The 16763-nt window shown below is 42.9% G+C and overlaps 1 protein-coding gene across 3 annotated transcripts in view; it reads right to left on the bottom strand.

Moving 5' to 3' along the window:
- The window catches only part of DOC2B (double C2 domain beta), a 704601-nt gene that overhangs the window by 332030 nt on the left and 355808 nt on the right, over positions 1 to 16763 (bottom strand). For all 3 annotated transcript variants that reach the window (XM_068268615.1, XM_068268616.1, XM_068268617.1), the window contains one exon: positions 7486 to 7560. In XM_068268615.1, coding sequence (XP_068124716.1) covers positions 7486 to 7560 — 75 coding nt within the window. The remainder of the gene's footprint in view (positions 1 to 7485; positions 7561 to 16763) is intronic.

The following is a 16763-nucleotide window of genomic DNA, read 5'->3' as shown; positions in this document are numbered from 1 at the left end:
ATGGTCAATGAGATACAAATAATTCCAAATTGCATGTAAACTGTAGGTAGGCACATTTATGTATGGAGGTGCTAAGCTCATACAATTCCCAGGAAAGATACTACCACCTTTTTTGCTTGAGGAAGTGGGTTGATCCCATAAAAGTGTCGCAGTGGTGAGTAATGTATTGTTCAAATATTGTTTTTGTATACAGACCTCTGTGTCTTCAAGTAGAAGGTAAGTCCACTGCTACATCCTTTTTTAGCTGTTTTCAGTGTATTATTTCCTGACTGGCCCCTCTGTTTACCGATCATCTGTTGTATGTATGTACTGTTTATCCATAACTGAATCTAAGGTGATTGGTTGAAATGCCAGAGTAATCATTCCAATCTTCTTTTAGCCTGATGTGATGTGTTTGATTGCAAATCATTGCATGATTAATATTATAGTAATGCAATTCTGTTTTGTGGATTTGAAAACTACATTACATTTCCTTTCATTAGTTACCTTTTGCTCATATTACTAAATTAATTAATTCCTAATTTCTCTACAGATATGATTGATTCTACTTAGAGGTTAGTTGTTGCATGACTTCTGCACACCTCTGAATGTGCTAATATCTGTTTAGCAGCCAAGATCACAACAGCTGCAAACAACTTTTGCCTTGGGAATTTCACTATTCAGGGCCTCCTAGGTTTTCTTTGGTAATGGCTACTTGAAATAAGGGAAAAAACTAAGCCATGCATTTTAGTCAAAAATCAAGCCTCATCAACGGACTTAAGTTTTACATTGTGTGATGAAAGGTTAGGGCATTAGTTTGTTTTTTTATTCCGCTTTTATTGTTGCCTGTGAAAGAAAGAAATATTCCCAGCTGTGACACAGATGACAATCAAAACAATTTTTCATTAGTGTGAGAAAAGAAATAAAATAGCTGTCTGATTTTTATTATTGTTTGTGACCCTGATGGGGACTTTGTGTCCTGATGTTTACAACTAATATATCCAGTCCTGGAATCCCAAAGCTACAAGCGGAAAGGAAAACACATTTCATTTGTCTCTGTTATATTATTTACTCCAGGGGCTGATTTCCTGAGCGTGGTGTTATCTGGATGCCTGTGAGCCCCACATAAGTCTGTCAGGATATGTATATGTTGTAGAAGGTCTGTTAGTGCACGCAAAGGAAAATAATGTAGCTTCTACCATAGATTTTCTTTTATTACGCTTTAAAATGTCACCACTAATCAGATGGTTTCATCAGTTCAAATGAGGTGAACGAATACTTAGAAATGTACTTGCAGAGGTGGATTACTTTAGACACAAAAAAGTCTGTCTTAAATGAAATTAGATCTATATATAAAGGCGCGTACACACGCCTTACTTTTTCAAACAATGGGTTCGTCATTCTGTCGACAGTTGCACGTGAGTACAAGCTGTTGGCAGACTAAAAACAGTGTTATCAGTCTGCCAACAACTTGTACTCACGTGCAAATGTCGGCAGAACAACCACCCTGCGGGAGGGTCTGACGGACTCGTCATTTGAAAAAGTATGGTGCGTGTACACGCCTTAAGTGAAGATTATCTTGACTAGGAAAAAACTATTTGTGTTACCATAGCACCAACAGAATGTGAGTGTAATACTAAGGCCTTTTTCTCACGAAAGGCTGAACTACTCTAGTTTTTTGAGCAGTTCATCCAGCCAGCAGCTGTCTGCAAGCGACATTCAGCTGCAATTACATGCAGCGGAATGGCAGTGTACTGTAACACCACGTGTCATGCTTGACACGTGGTGCCATTACTCGGTGTTGAAAAACCCTCTCATGTCGCATCTGAGCACGGAAACTGCCAAGGTCAGATGCAGCTACGTGGATGTACAATCTGTCTATTATCTGTGCTGAGGAGCGCTAGCAAGCGTCTGACCAGTGGACGGGAGCAGCTGATGAATGTGGAAAAGAGGCCTAACTGTTCTAGTTACATGTCTGAATGCTTGTACTGACAACTGTCTGAAGAAAAATGCATTGTAACTTGTTTATTAATTATGCTGAAAGACCCACCCCGTTTAGAGATGGCTGTTTCAGTTTAAAATAAATAGCCTTAGAATGCATTTACATTTCTGTGATCGCCTGTTACCATCTTTTTCTTATGAGTTTTAGGTTTAAGAAAAGGGAAAACTAATTAATACATAAAATGCATTTGAAAACATGTCATTCTATAAATTCGTAACATATTTAAACAACATTCTCACAAAGCAGGGGGGAAATGTACATGATAAATGTTTTTTATCCGGTTGACTGTGATAGGGAAGTGAGCAGAAAGCTCATCAGGTGAACAGGATTTCTGAATTGGAAGAGTTCATCCTGGCCTCTCAGGATAAAACTGACAAATGTATCTTGATCTGGACCTCATGGTTAGAGTTCAAAGGCTCTGAATATAAGACTGTTATGTATAAATGGATACTGACACTTCTAGTTGCCTATATATTCCAGTTTTGAACGTAGGTTCCCCCACCACCTGACCCTTTTTTTCACTCTCCTCTTCCCTCCTTTCCTCTCTCTTTTCCCCTATTTCCCCTTTTCCTATTCTCTCTTTCACTCATGCTACCTATGCTTTTGCTGCTTGGTCAGACTCCTTCCATATTGTCATGGCTGCTCACCACTCTGGTTTTATCAGTAATCATACTTTCCTGTAGCCATGCTTGTCACCGACTTGTCCAGTCACTGACTGAAATATTGGGTCACAAACATGTTTGCAGCTGTTTGTCACCTGTACACAAATTACTTTTTTTTATCTTGTATGTACTTTATTGATATGCCTCTTTGCTCTACAATACATTGTGATTTTGATGCCAGTCTTCTTATTCAGCTTCCTGGATGTTTCACATTTGTCTTCGTATTATAAATAAAAGCCTTCCAACATTTTAATTAAAAAAAAACCTTTCATATTTCCCTTCATTTTTTTTTTCTGAATAGATATTTCTTTTCTTTTTATTTCTTCTCCTGAAAAAGTTTTCTACAAATTATTTGTTGTTTTTATTTTACCTTGTTTGCAGCACACCACCTATCTTTGCTGCACGATGATGCCAGACTGAGCTGGCGCCTTATGCGCAGTATATTTGAATTGTCTATCCGTTGGCCTAAAAGAATGCTGTTAAATATAGGTTGATAAATAAGGTATAGATCTTTCCTCCAGGTGTCTAATTATTGCTGAAACGGCCTTGCATCCAGGATGTGTCCCCCGACACTCTCCTTCTCTATGAAGACACAGCCACCTTCCTTCTCTCCTGGCATGGTGCGCTCCCATGCTCGCTGATTTGTAAGGGAGGGTGGAAGTACTCTAAAAACCTGGTGTAACGATTGTGGAATTCTCTCCGTGATCAGCGCACAAGACGTGCGCTGACACTGCAGAAATCCTCCACAAGCGTGTAATTTGAGGGAACCCAGCAAAAGGTGCAATGCACCTGTAGAGGGAAATTCCTGTCGGCAGATGGAGCTGTGGAGTGCAGAGGAACAGCTCCTCTGCCCTGCCACACACGCCAGACAGGAATTGCACGAAGGGAAGAATCGCAGGGCAAGATAGCCCTGAAAGAGAGAGATCAAAGCGACAGAGGGTATGTGTGTCCACCAAACTAGTCGCCACCCTGCGACGATGAACACACAACCATGAAGACAAAGTGAGAAGGCAATCGCCAGAGATGGCGATTGCTAACAGCGACACAAGACCGAATAAGCACAGATGAGGAATGTATGTATGTTCACCAATCTAGCAGCCGCCAACCTGCGGCGGTGGACACACAACAGAAGAAACCAAGTGAGAACACAATCGCAAGAGAAGCGATTGTGGAGGAAAATGAACACAGGGATAGATTGTATGTGTGTGCACCAAACTAGTCGCCAACCCGCGACTGTGCATACACAACAGCAGATATGAAGTAGGAACGCAATCGCGAGAGAGGCGATTGCCAGAGGTGACACAAGGTTACAGCAAGGCAGAGCACGAGAGTAGCAAAGGCACAGCAAATAATACAATAAGGAGACAAGGAAAACAACAAACGCTAACTAAACGCGAACACCGCACTCATTCGCAACAGTGCACGCGTTTATGCGCGGTCTCCACGTGATAAGCACAACAGAGACAAGCACGCCTAACTAACCACCGACAGACAAACATGAAACAGAGGACGCGAGCGCTTGCTTAACGGTTACCTCACCGAGTCTCCAGCAAGCGTTCGTAGCAGACAAGACAGATACACGAAAACAGGAATAAGCGAGAGATAGGATCCACAGCACTAGCGTAAGAGGCTAGTGCGATCCAGGCAGACAGAACAGAAGGATCCACAGCACTAGCGCAAGGCGAGTGCGATCCAAGTATAGCAGGAGAGTAGCAGACCAGAAGAATCCACCGCACTAGCGCAAGGCGAGTGCGATCCAAGTTTAGAAAGCGAGATGGAGATCAGACGGATCCACAGCACTAGTGCAAGGCGAGTGCGATCCTGGCAAGACAGATCAGATGAGATAGCTGGTAGCAACCGCTGCTCCAGCTATACTCCAAGAACAAAGATCAGAACGACTTCCTGTCAACCACCGCTGGGACAGGACAATCGCAACAGACAAACAAACAGATATGCAATCCTAACTGCACTAGGGAACCTGCCTAGTGCAGTCCCAGGAATTACTCTAAGCTAATCTTTACACAATGAGCAAGGCTGACACTCCAAGAGTGTTTCACAGGAACTAACCCTTATGACCAGCAAAGGACTCTGGGAAACACAGCTCTTTATATTGCCAGTCATCAAAGGAAGCAGGTAGGGGATTTGCATAACGAGTGTATGCAAACTCCTCAGCAGCAAGCTGCAATACTGACAAAAAGTCTTCCAGAGACCTGCAGAATGCAGACCTGAACAGTGGTCAAAAGGCTGCTTGCCTGCGCAGGCAGATAAGCGGATCCTCACACCTGGCATTCCTTATGTATCCTGAATTATGTCACCATTGTGTATGCACAGCACAGGACTGCAGAGTAGTCATGCAGAGGACAGAGGGGGCCACTGAGCATAATCCACATAAGAAAGAGGCATTGTTTTAGGTATAGTAGGCAGCTGAGATGCAGCTTTACTTTCCTTGTAAGGTATTTTATGGGGCAGACTAGCCCACTTTAAGTGGTTATTACTAGAATCTGTCCACCTTTAATGGTGGGTTTTTATCATTATCACCCCTTTTTTTGCATACTCTATAGTTCATAATTAATATATTTTTACCATGACTTCCTCATCCAAAGGAGCTTTCCATTTTGCTACACAAGATTTTTTTACTTTATCTATAAAAGATTTGTTCTTATTCTGTGGTTGAAATGTTGACATTGTATACAGAACTATATTTAAAAATCTGCTCCAAACTCATACCTACTGTATTAGGAGTGGGACCATATGTAAAAGAAAATATTTCTTAGACTTCAATTTTCTGCCAAATTTCTATGCATCTACAAAATGTCTGGCATTCATCAAAACCACACCATGAGGCTACGTTCAAACTGAAATTAGGAGTTCAAACTTTACTGTCAGAGAACTGTACGGAACGCAAATTAAATTCCCCTTTTAACATCAGCTCTCTCATCTACAGCTTTGCTGCCAACAATCTAATGGTAGCTGCGTGGCTCTTTCCCTCGAGGCCGCATTAAACATATCCCAACGCCTGAAAATGCAGCATCCTCAGTCTTCTTACATTTTCTACATTTCTGGACCAAAGAGTTGCACATATATTCCTAGATGACAGACTGCTCATGGTTCTAACATTTTTCATGCTAAGATGGCTTACATATAGCTATACTCACTCCATCTAGGGGGTGGATAAGGGGGGGCATATTAAAGAGGGCTTGCAGAATCCACCATATGACATCCTCCATGACCCACTCCCACAGGTTTGGGGTATGGGCACCAGAGATAGGGGGATCCCCTTGTTCATAACACTGGAAAAGGAAAGTACACAGATGATCACATCTGCAGCAAGATACTGAAGCTTAGACACCAAAAGTTGATCAATGCTCTGTTTAGAAGTGAAAATACAGCAAACATAAGCAAAACCACAATAACCAGCAGACTCCACAGTAACAATAACCAGCAATCAACATGAACCTGACTAAGCACAAGCACCAAGGCAACTATACAAGAAGCACAGTGCAGGATGAGCAGACAATAGCAAGGTCATAACATAGAAATCAAAAGGTTACAACCACATTAATCAGGCATTTAGAGGCAAGGAAATCAGGCCAACAGATCAGAATCAGAAAATGAGTACAGGAGTGTCCACAGTTCAACAGCAATCAGGATAGCTTAAAAAATATTCTGGCAAGCCCTTATAAAGGGAATCCTGAGGTACTACACAATTCACCCACAATCAAAAGTTACTCCCTGCAGGTGGAACAACAGGAGTTTAAAATGAGAGTGACTACTTCCAGCTGTGTGTACAGTACACAGACCTCATCCCTGTGCAAGTGTAGATTTCTTTTCCCTGTGAAATGAATATATAATTGCAGTAAATCCAGTGAAGCAGGAGGGGTGCAAAGGGATGCATTAAGTTTTACTATGTGTTTTGAACCTGTGGAAAAGTGAGAGGGGAATTCTGGGTATCCTTAACCCCATGCTGTTAATCCTCCTGGCGGTCTATTAAAAACCGCCAGGGGGCAGCGCTGCCGTTTTTTTTTTTTTTTAAATCATGTAGTGAGCCTAGGGCTCGCTACATGAGAGCCGCTGCTCAGCGGCATCCCCCCAGCCCCTCCGATCGCCTCCGGCGATAGGCGATCAGGAAATCCCGTTCAAAGAACGGGACTTCCTGGAGGGCTTCCCCCGTCGCCATGGCGACGGGGTGGGATGACGTCACCGACGTCATGGACGTCGTGACGTCTAAGGGAGACCCGATCCACCCCTTAGCGCTGCCTGGCGCTGATAGGCCAGGCAGCGCAGGGGTCTAGGGGGGGGGGGGGGGGCTCTTCGGCGGCACGGATAGCAGCGAATCGGCGCGGGGCGGTAGCGATCGGTATGCTGACGCAGCTAGCAAAGTGCTAGCTGCGTTCAGCAAAAAAAAAAAATTACGCAGATCGGCCCAGCAGGGTCTGAGAAAACCTCCTGCGCGGCTTACCCCCAACTACGTTCGGTGTTACCGCCAAGAAGGTTAAGTGTTACGATGGGCTAATATCCCCCAAAAAGAGGAGAACTGCAGACTGAAGTTGAACAAGATTAGTATTCAGTCACAAACTGGCCTGTGTAGTGATCTTATATGTTATTTAGCATATGTACAAAGTAGAGTATGCACTACACAAGATAATGATTTTATTTTGCAGTGTCTTGAAAATGTATGTTTTATGAATTCAATTTGAAGCAGTCTAAGCAGAAAGAAGAAGAAGACAGGTTATTTGTAATTATTATATTTTTCTTAACTATGTGATGAATTAATTAAAGTTAAAACATTAACTTTATTTTGGGAAGAGTCTCTTGTATCAAAATATATGAGAGTCAACTCACCTTGCTAGCACCTGGAAGTAAGTGTAATTTAACATATGGGTCAGACAGTCCATTGTGGTCCATTGGCTTCAAGCCCTTTAAGAGGAAACAGACAATAAAAATAATCAATTTTCACAACTAATTTTATATGCTGCCTTTCTAAGGAAAAGGATATGCATACTGCCATACTTATTTTCCTTTAAACACTACCAGTTGCCTGGCTGTCCTACAGAGCTTTTGAATTCAGTAATGTTTGATGCTAGCCAATAGTTATATAGGTCAATACACTGTTTCAGAAGACAGATCAATTCAGGGCTGGTTCAGACGGACGTTCAGAGGCGTCGCGTTTGTTGGCGTCACGGCGGCGATGCGTTCGGGCTTTCAGCAGCGTTCGCGTTGCGTTCGGATGCGGTCGCGTTTTTTCTTCCCCTAGGGGGACGTTACCCGACATGGTTAACCACCCCTGGAAGCTACATGTAGCTTCCAGGGGCTCCTTGAACGCCAGGGAAAATCGGGACCCGAACGCCGCGTTCGTGTAAACGCGCGTAAAAGCTTGGTACAAACGCTCCCATTCACTTGAATGGGAGCGTTTAACGCTAAGCCCCGAACGTTGGTGGTAAACGCTCCGCAAGCGTCCGTCTGAACCAGCCCTAACAGAGTTCATTTATACAATTTACCCTACATCAATGAATACAGACAGTACATAGGGTGACCTACTTACAAACACACAAGTTACAAATGTCTTATAATTACAAGGCTGTCTTCATGTACAAAATGTAGTGTACTTTTATTATTACTTATTTTTGTTGTAACATGTTACAATATTGCCTAAACTGTAAGTTGCTTGAGGCACACTAACCCCCCCCCCCCCCTTAAAAAAAAAAAAAAAAAGTAAATCATTTATTCACACATACCAGTATGCAGGGCCGGGACAAGGTACTCCAGCAACAGAGGCAGAGATTGCGAAATGCGCCCCCCCCCCCCCCCCCAACCATTGCCACTCAGATTTACATAACACTTATCCCATCCATAACTATATATGAATCCTACCAACCTAACTCACACACACTAATCATTTTGCATTCCACAGAGAACAGTGTATACAGGATACATACATATACACATACGCCGATAGATCAATCAATATGCTATCATATCATATTGCATACCGACCTTGCACTCCCCACATCATAACGGCCATAGACCTTGCAATATTTATTATATACATACACGCTATTAGATGAGCAGGCACTCTATCTCAGCCCCTCACACACAATGCACACACACACACACACAGTACACATACAGGACACACAAATAGATACAGTACACACACATACACAGTACACACACACACAGTACACACCCATACAGTACACCCACATAGATACAGTACACACACATACACACAGTACACACACAGATACAGTACACACACAGTACACAGAGACACACAGTGCACACACACACAGTACACACACACATATACATACAGACAGTACAGATACAGTACACACACATACAGACTACACACATATACAGTACAGATACAGTACATACACACACTACACACAGACAGTACAGATACAGTACACACACACACACACACATATATATATACAGACTACACACACATACACACAGTACACACACACACACAGCGCACACACATACAGTACAGATACAGTACATACACACACACACACAATACACACACAGACACAATACACAATACACACACAGACACAATACACACACAGACACACATACAGTGCACACACAGATAAAGTGCACACATACACACATTTAGACATACAGACACACACACACTGTACACATACACACTCATTCTCTTTTTCAACCCCCTCCCCCCTTCCTTCCATACCTGCTTCATTCCAGCAACCACATGACAGCTGGGTCCCTCTCCCCCTGCAGACATCCAAAGGCATGAGGTTTATTGTCATCTAATAGAGCTATCAGGGTGTCCCTCCCCCATCCAGAACAGCTACAGCTCAAGCTCACACGCAGCGAGGGTTGCAAACAGGCAACTCTGCAGGAAGCCGGCATCACTTCCCTTACATCAGACGCTGGCTTCCTGCTGTTGCCTAGCAACACTATGCTATAGCCGTGCCTGTCATCACGCTGATGACAGCGCGGCTATTGTGGGGCAGGCAGTGTGCTCTAGGGGGCTGGCGCGGAAAATAGGGGACGGGGAATGGTTACTTCACAGCGCCAAGCGGGTGGGAGAGATCGGAGAGGAAGTCGTTAGGCGGGTGGGCGACCAGGAAGAGTACAAAGCAAAGCGAGGCAGCATGCAGCCAGGGAGAGAGCACACAGAAATGCGCCCTCACACTGCCCCGCCCCGAGGCTGGAGCCTGTCCAGCCTCTGCCTCGGCCCTGCCAGTATGTATAATACATAACTCAGCCTACAAACTGTCTCCATTTCATGAGGTTGTTTGGAAGTGGAGGACCGCCTACTTAAGTTTGAGAAAGTGAAGCTGAAATTCATTTTCAAAGAATGCCAAACTGATTCTAAAATCCTGTTTTGTTGGGTCTCCCAATTGTGTGCCCCAAATTGTGTGCCCGGAAATCTCTGACTTCCAATTCTGGTGTAACTTTGCTTTGAAAAAATGAAGCAGGCGGCAAGAGACTCCTTAGTGAGCTCATAATGATTTTTAACCACTTCCTGAAAAATGGGACTTTATAAACGTCCTATTTGTGCCCCTTTAGTGCAAATAGGGTATTTATAAAAGTACAACTATTGCGCCAAAGTGCACATGCATCCGCAAAGTGGGAGAACACATGTACGTGCACTTGAACCCTGGTTATGAGGCTGCTGTGATCAAAAAAATGTGCAGCAATTCCATGCTGTCATTGCCCTCTGAGCAGTGCTTCATATAGAGAGAAGGTAGGCAGACAAAAAAATAAAAATAAACCTATGACTGGAAGGTCACTGACTAGAAAGCTCTGCTGACATTGTGCTGTCCAAACTGACATTTGTTAGCCCAAATTACCCACCTCCTCCTTGCATCAAGAAGACTATGATCATTTCTGACACAATCTTCCCACTCTTGGCACACAGTGGCAAGTTTTATACTCTCTTGCGCTCTTGAATACAGTCAATAAATGTGAAGATCAGTTTATGTCAACTTGACAAATGAGGCCGGTAGCTATAATAAGTCTAAACATTGTTACTTAGCTAGGTTAACAAAGTCACATTACTTTTAAGTTCACCATCTAAAATTGGAAGTGGTTTTAAAGTACATAGGACTGCAAAACCAATAACTGAACAGCAGCAGCCAAGCTGAAATCACAGAGAAGTTACTTGCTGACCCTACAAGACTGATGAGTTTCATGGATCAGCCTCTTTTCTTCTAATTTATGTAGCATATTCTGACCTGGACATACAGCACAAAGGGCTCCTGCAGACCCAGCTACCTGAAGGAAGTAGGTCATTCATTCTGAGTAACAGTATTCCTCAGCACAAAGTTCATTTGTGTGTGTTAAGCCATGCTTCCTCCTAGATATGGTCAAAGAGATGCAACATATTCTGACTTCCATGCAAATGTAATGGTAATTGCACGCAGCTTAGAATTAGGCCAATCAAGAGCACTTCCTGCCAATTTTGGTTAGGCCAGTTCCAAATTATCCTTTAGTATAATAAACCACTAACTTTAATACATGAATTGTATACTTTTTCCTTTATTTTACGATAAAGAACACTGGATTATACTGATTACCGGTATATAAAATCATATTTCAGCCTCATGTCAAGAGTGCAAACTGACATAAGGTATTGTAAATTGACAAAACCGTATTTTCTGAAACATTACAGGTCTTATTCCAACCTGGTTAGATCCTGAAGAAGGTCTAAATATAAGTGTCATATTTTTAAACTTTAGAGTACATCGCTTAGCAATATTTTAAATGCTGGAATATTCAAAAGAGACACAATAAGCTGGATGGCAATAAAATGAATTTAGAAGCATGGAACTGGAGCTCGTATTTAGTAATGTTGCTTTGAAATATAATGAGTTTCCTTCTAAGCTGTCAAATGGCTTTAAAATAGATTCAGCAATGAAACGGATGTTAGGCATACTGCCAGTTCATCACTGTAATTTTGAATGTGGTACGATTACTTATTTTGTAATAAAATGCTAACTCTCTCCTCTGTTCATCTTTGAGAACATTTTTAGGACTGTTTTACTTTTCTACAATGGAATTGTGCATGTCCAAACCTTGATAGTGATGATCCAATCACAAATATATAATGTCCTCTTCATGTCTACCCCACAGTCATAAACTTAACTCAAGGAGGATTTGTTTTGTAATTGCATCATAATCACACTGAAGAGAGGTTCCCTTCTTCTGACTCCACTTAAAGAGTAAAGCTGGCCACTAACGGTCCAATTTCTAGCGAAAAATCATTCGAGCGATCAGAAATTCTGATCGGAAGTGAAATATTGTAATAAATCGCTCACTACACCATCAACGAACCAATCTTTACTTCCTATCTATCGCAACCAACAAGAAAATCCAAATTTTGGTTCGACGAAAATTCATTCGGGCGACATTTTTTTCACTCGTTCATAATTGATTGTGTCCACCAATGGAGATTATTTACAACCAATCCGATCAGAATTTCTAATCGCTCGAACGATTTTTCGCTAGAAATTGGGCCGTTAGTGGCCACCTTAACTCCAGTGAAAATAATGTGATGAACAAAAGTGCTTAATTTTTACAATAATTATGTATAAATGATTTAGTCAGTGTTTGCCCATTGTAAAATCTTTCCTCCCTCTGATTTACATTCTGACATTTATCAGATGGTGACATTTTTACTGCTGGCAGGTGATGTCAGTGGAAGTAGATGATGCTTGCTTTTTTTGGCAGTTGTATCAGCTGTAACAGCTATTTCCCACAATGCAATGAGGTTCACGGACAGGAAACTGTCAGAACCATGGTCACCCCCCTGGACGACCAATAGTGTCAGCTGTTGACTACCTATTAGAACCCCTGGGCATCTATGTTGATGTTTGGTTACAACAGATTGTGAGATCGAATGATCGATGTCTGAAAGATACTACACATTTTCTTAATACCATTAGGTGAGATGGATTTTAGGGAGATTAAATACCTCGTAAGCATGGACATGGTTAATCTGTACAATAATATAATCCATGAGGAAGCTTTAACATCAGTTAAGAATAAACTTATGGTTGATAATCGTGTATCAAATGAGATGCTTTTGTTTATCATGTCGATCCTTGAATTTAGACTCTCCCATTCCTATTTTAGGTTTGGAGATGAACATTATCTGCAGACCCTCGGTGTGCCAATGGGAGCCCCTTATGCCCCTACGGTGGCAAATGTAGTTATGTCCGATTTTGACGACATCCATTTTTTGGGTGATGAGGCAACCGGGAGCATCCGAAGGTACTGCAGATTTAGACGACCTGTTCTTTGGATGGACAGGATCTGAGGAGGAGCTTGGCTTGTTTTTCCAAGAGATTAATGGGAAACATCTCACTCTTAAATTTAAGATGGAGTACAGTATGCAGACGCTTCATTTCCTTGATGTAGAAATTAGAAGGAAAAGCGACGGGTTTGAGACCGATTTATACCGCAAGACTACCAATAAAAATGGCTTCTTATTGGCTAGCAGTTGCCACCCGAAACCATTGATTAATGGTCTCCCCAAGAGCTAATATATCCGGTTAAAGCATATCACGTCTGATGATACGTTTTATTGGAAGCAGGGTGAGCTTCTTACTCAGGATTTTGTGACAAGAGGGTATGATCAAAGAAGATGTGAGGAGTTAGCTGTAGAGGTGGGAGCTATTAACAGGGAAGCGCTGAGAACTTATGGTGTACATAAGGAGGATAATGACACCAATATAAATTTTATTACGACATTTTGTAGGGAGTCCTCGATTCTGCGGGACACTGTCCTTCAGTTTTGGCCACTGGTGGAGGCGGATCCTCAGCTTGCCCAGATCTGCCGAGCACCTCCTAGGTTCGTCTACCGCAAGGGTAAGTCCATTAAAGACCAATTGGTTAGGGCGGATATCGGGAGATCTAAATTATCCTGCCAGGTTTTCTTGGGTACCCCTAGAAAGGGGACCTTTCCATGCCTTAATTTCCACCATTGTAATGGCATTATAAGGGGCCCCAATGTACAAAGTACTAGATTGGTTAAGCCGGTTCCCATTAGGGATTTCGCCACTTGTGATTCGACGGGTGTTGTGTACCTCATCAAATGCCCTTGCGGTCTGTCCTATGTTGGCCAGACCTCAAGGGACATTAAAACTAGACTCAACGAGCACAAAAGCAATATACGTCACCCAGAAGTGTGTAAAAAGAAAAAGGACGAGGAGAAAAAACGGGAATACCCCCTCGCACGCCATTTCGCTGAGTTTAATCATGGTGTGAGCCAGCTTCGATGGCAGGTACTCGAGGTGGTTCAGCACCATTAAGGCAGGGAATTTAGGACGGCGCTACTCAGGCGAGAGGCTTGGTGGATGGACAGGTTGGTGACGCAATCCCCCAGTGGCCTTAACGAGGACTTTAGTTTGAAGTGCTTCTTATGATTATTGGCTGTCCTTTCAGGAGTAAGGGTTAATGTTTTGGGAAAGGTTTTGTGCCCGCCCCCTAAGGCTTTGGAGGGGTGTGTTAATGTGTGTGTGTCTATATGAAGGTCTATGTGTATTCAGATGGTTAGGCACTTGAGAAAGGGCATGTAGCCCGAAACGTTGTGCTCTCTGTTTGCTGTATAACCGCATATTATTACAATAAATGTAGAAGATTATTCGTGCAAGGGTTGAGTCCAGAATCGATTGTATGTGTATGGACAGAACCATGGTCCTGACACCACACTGTGGGAGGGGTTTCACCACAATATCAGCCATACAGCCATACAGATTTCCCAGATGATCTGTTTGATAAAAGGAATAGATTTCTCATGGGAAAGGGGGTATCAGCTACTGATTGGGATGAAGTTCAATTCTGGGTTACGGTTTGTCTTTAAAGGAAACCCAAGGTGAAAATAAACTGATGAAATAAACAAAGGTATACATCATCCTACTCCTAAAAATGACTTTTTCAGGATCATATAGTCAGCTAAGAAAAGGATGTTTAACCTCCCTGGCGGTAAGCCCGTGCTGAGCACGGGCTATGCCGCGCAGGGGGATTTCTCAGGCCCTGCTGGGCCGATTTGTTCACTTTTTGTTTTGCAACACGCAGCTAGCACTTTGCTAGCTGCGTGTGCAGTCTGATCGCCGCCGCTCCGCACCGATTAGGTGCCTCCGCTCGCCGCGCCGGCCCCCCCCCCCCCAGACCCCGTGCGCTGCCTGGCCAATCAGTGCCAGGCAGCGCTAAGGGGTAGGCCGGGACTCCCAATGACGTCACGACGTCGATGACGTCGGTGACGTCATGCCGCCCGTCGCCATGGCGACGGGGGAAGCCCTCCAGGAGATCCCGTTCTTTGAACGGGATCTCCTGATCTCCGATCGCCGGAGGCGATCGGAGGTGCTGGGGGGATGCCGCTGAGCTGCGGCTATCATGTAGCGAGACTTTGACTCGCTACATGAAAAGAAAAAAAAAAAAAATTAAAAAAAGAGTTTGCTGCCCCCTGGCGGATGTTTTGCAAACCGCCAGGAGGGTTAATGCACTTTTGTATCACATGACTGTCCCAAAAGCTAAAATATATGAACTATTGACTTTTGTATCTATTCCCTGCTCTCAGAAGCTGTTCTCTGCTAGAAAAGAGTGTTATGGCTGTAATCCCTGATCAGTGAGCATTACACTATAGTGAACTGGGTCCCTACTGGAGAGAAACGGTCACTTGCATAGCTGATCTTTAACTACTTCAGGCAGAAAAAGAAGAAAAGTAAGACAGCATAGTTATGTGTATGTTTGGCAATGTACATACACATGCCTATCTCACCAGGTCACCTTGAATACCCATTAAAGTTGAACATCTGTTCCCATTTTTCTCAATGTAATGTGTTACATCTATGCTGCATTAATCATTATCTGTTGAACATCAATAATAATAATAACAATAATAATGAACGCTAATCGTCATAACACATCTGCCAAGATGCATCAGTGATTCGCACCAAGAATTCTCGTTGTTTATTTGATGGCCATTCGTCCACCTTTTTTTTTTTTATATATTCTTTATTTATGCAGAGGCACGAACATGGCACATTGAGAGAACATACTCATAAGAAGATACAGTCCAGACACGCATTGTACATAGGTTTGCATATCATGTATACATGTTACTAAACTATACAGTACGTCAATACCATAAGAGATATCTGTAGCACCCTTAGTTAGTCTCCCTTGAGCTTATCAGATGTCTGGGTTATCGTAAGAGTAGACCAAGAACAGGTCTACTGAACTCAAGGCCATGCACATACCCAGGTTTTCTCCCCCTGTTAAAACTCCCCCTCCCCTACCTCCCCCCCTTTTCCTCTGGACGCAGTCTCAGGAGCTACATACATTTAAGTAACACTAGGCCTGATGCGTACTTTGAGCCCAGAATATACACAATAAAAGTCATGGGTCTATGTTATCTCCAGGTTCCTATTTACTGTATGGTTCTTAATTGATTACTGTTCTTGAAGGACTTTACTGAAGTCTTCAGAATGTCTGAAGTGTGTCCAGAATGTCCAAGTTTTTTTGTATGTCTCATATTTATCAAACGCGGTATAGGAAAGCTCTTCCATATATTGTGTCTCATCTATTTCTTTTACCAGTTCCTCCATGCCCGGGACCACCACCTGTTTCCATCGCCGTACAATCAGTCGTTTTGCAGCGTTTAAAATATGTTTCACCACAGAACGTTTGTACTGTTTCATAGTCCAGTCGCTGAGATGCAGGAGATAGAACTCCGGGGTAAAAGGGGCATTTCTATCTGTGACCGATTTCACTAGTCTTTCCACCAACTTCCAGTATTCTGCAAGTAAGGGGCAGGCCCACAAAATATGTAATAAAGAGCCTGTAGCATGGCCACATCTCCAACACCTATCTGAGGTATCAGGGTAAATTCTGTTAAGTTTAAGTGGGGTAAAATACCACTGTGATAGAATTTTGTAGTTCATCTCCTGCATGCCGGTGGTCCTTGAGGATTTATGGGCGAATATACACATCCTGGTCTTTTGATGAGGTGTGAAAGATGTTCCCAGGTCTGTTTCCCAGGCATGGAGGAAGGGCAGATTTGGTATGTTTAGGAAGGTTATTATCTCGTATATTCTGGACAACGTTTTGCTGCTTGCATAAATCTTCAAAGT

Source organism: Hyperolius riggenbachi, chromosome 2 (genome assembly GCF_040937935.1).
Source record: "Hyperolius riggenbachi isolate aHypRig1 chromosome 2, aHypRig1.pri, whole genome shotgun sequence".
Classification (NCBI taxonomy): Eukaryota; Metazoa; Chordata; class Amphibia; order Anura; family Hyperoliidae; genus Hyperolius; species Hyperolius riggenbachi.
This window is presented reverse-complemented; position numbering and strand designations above follow the sequence as displayed.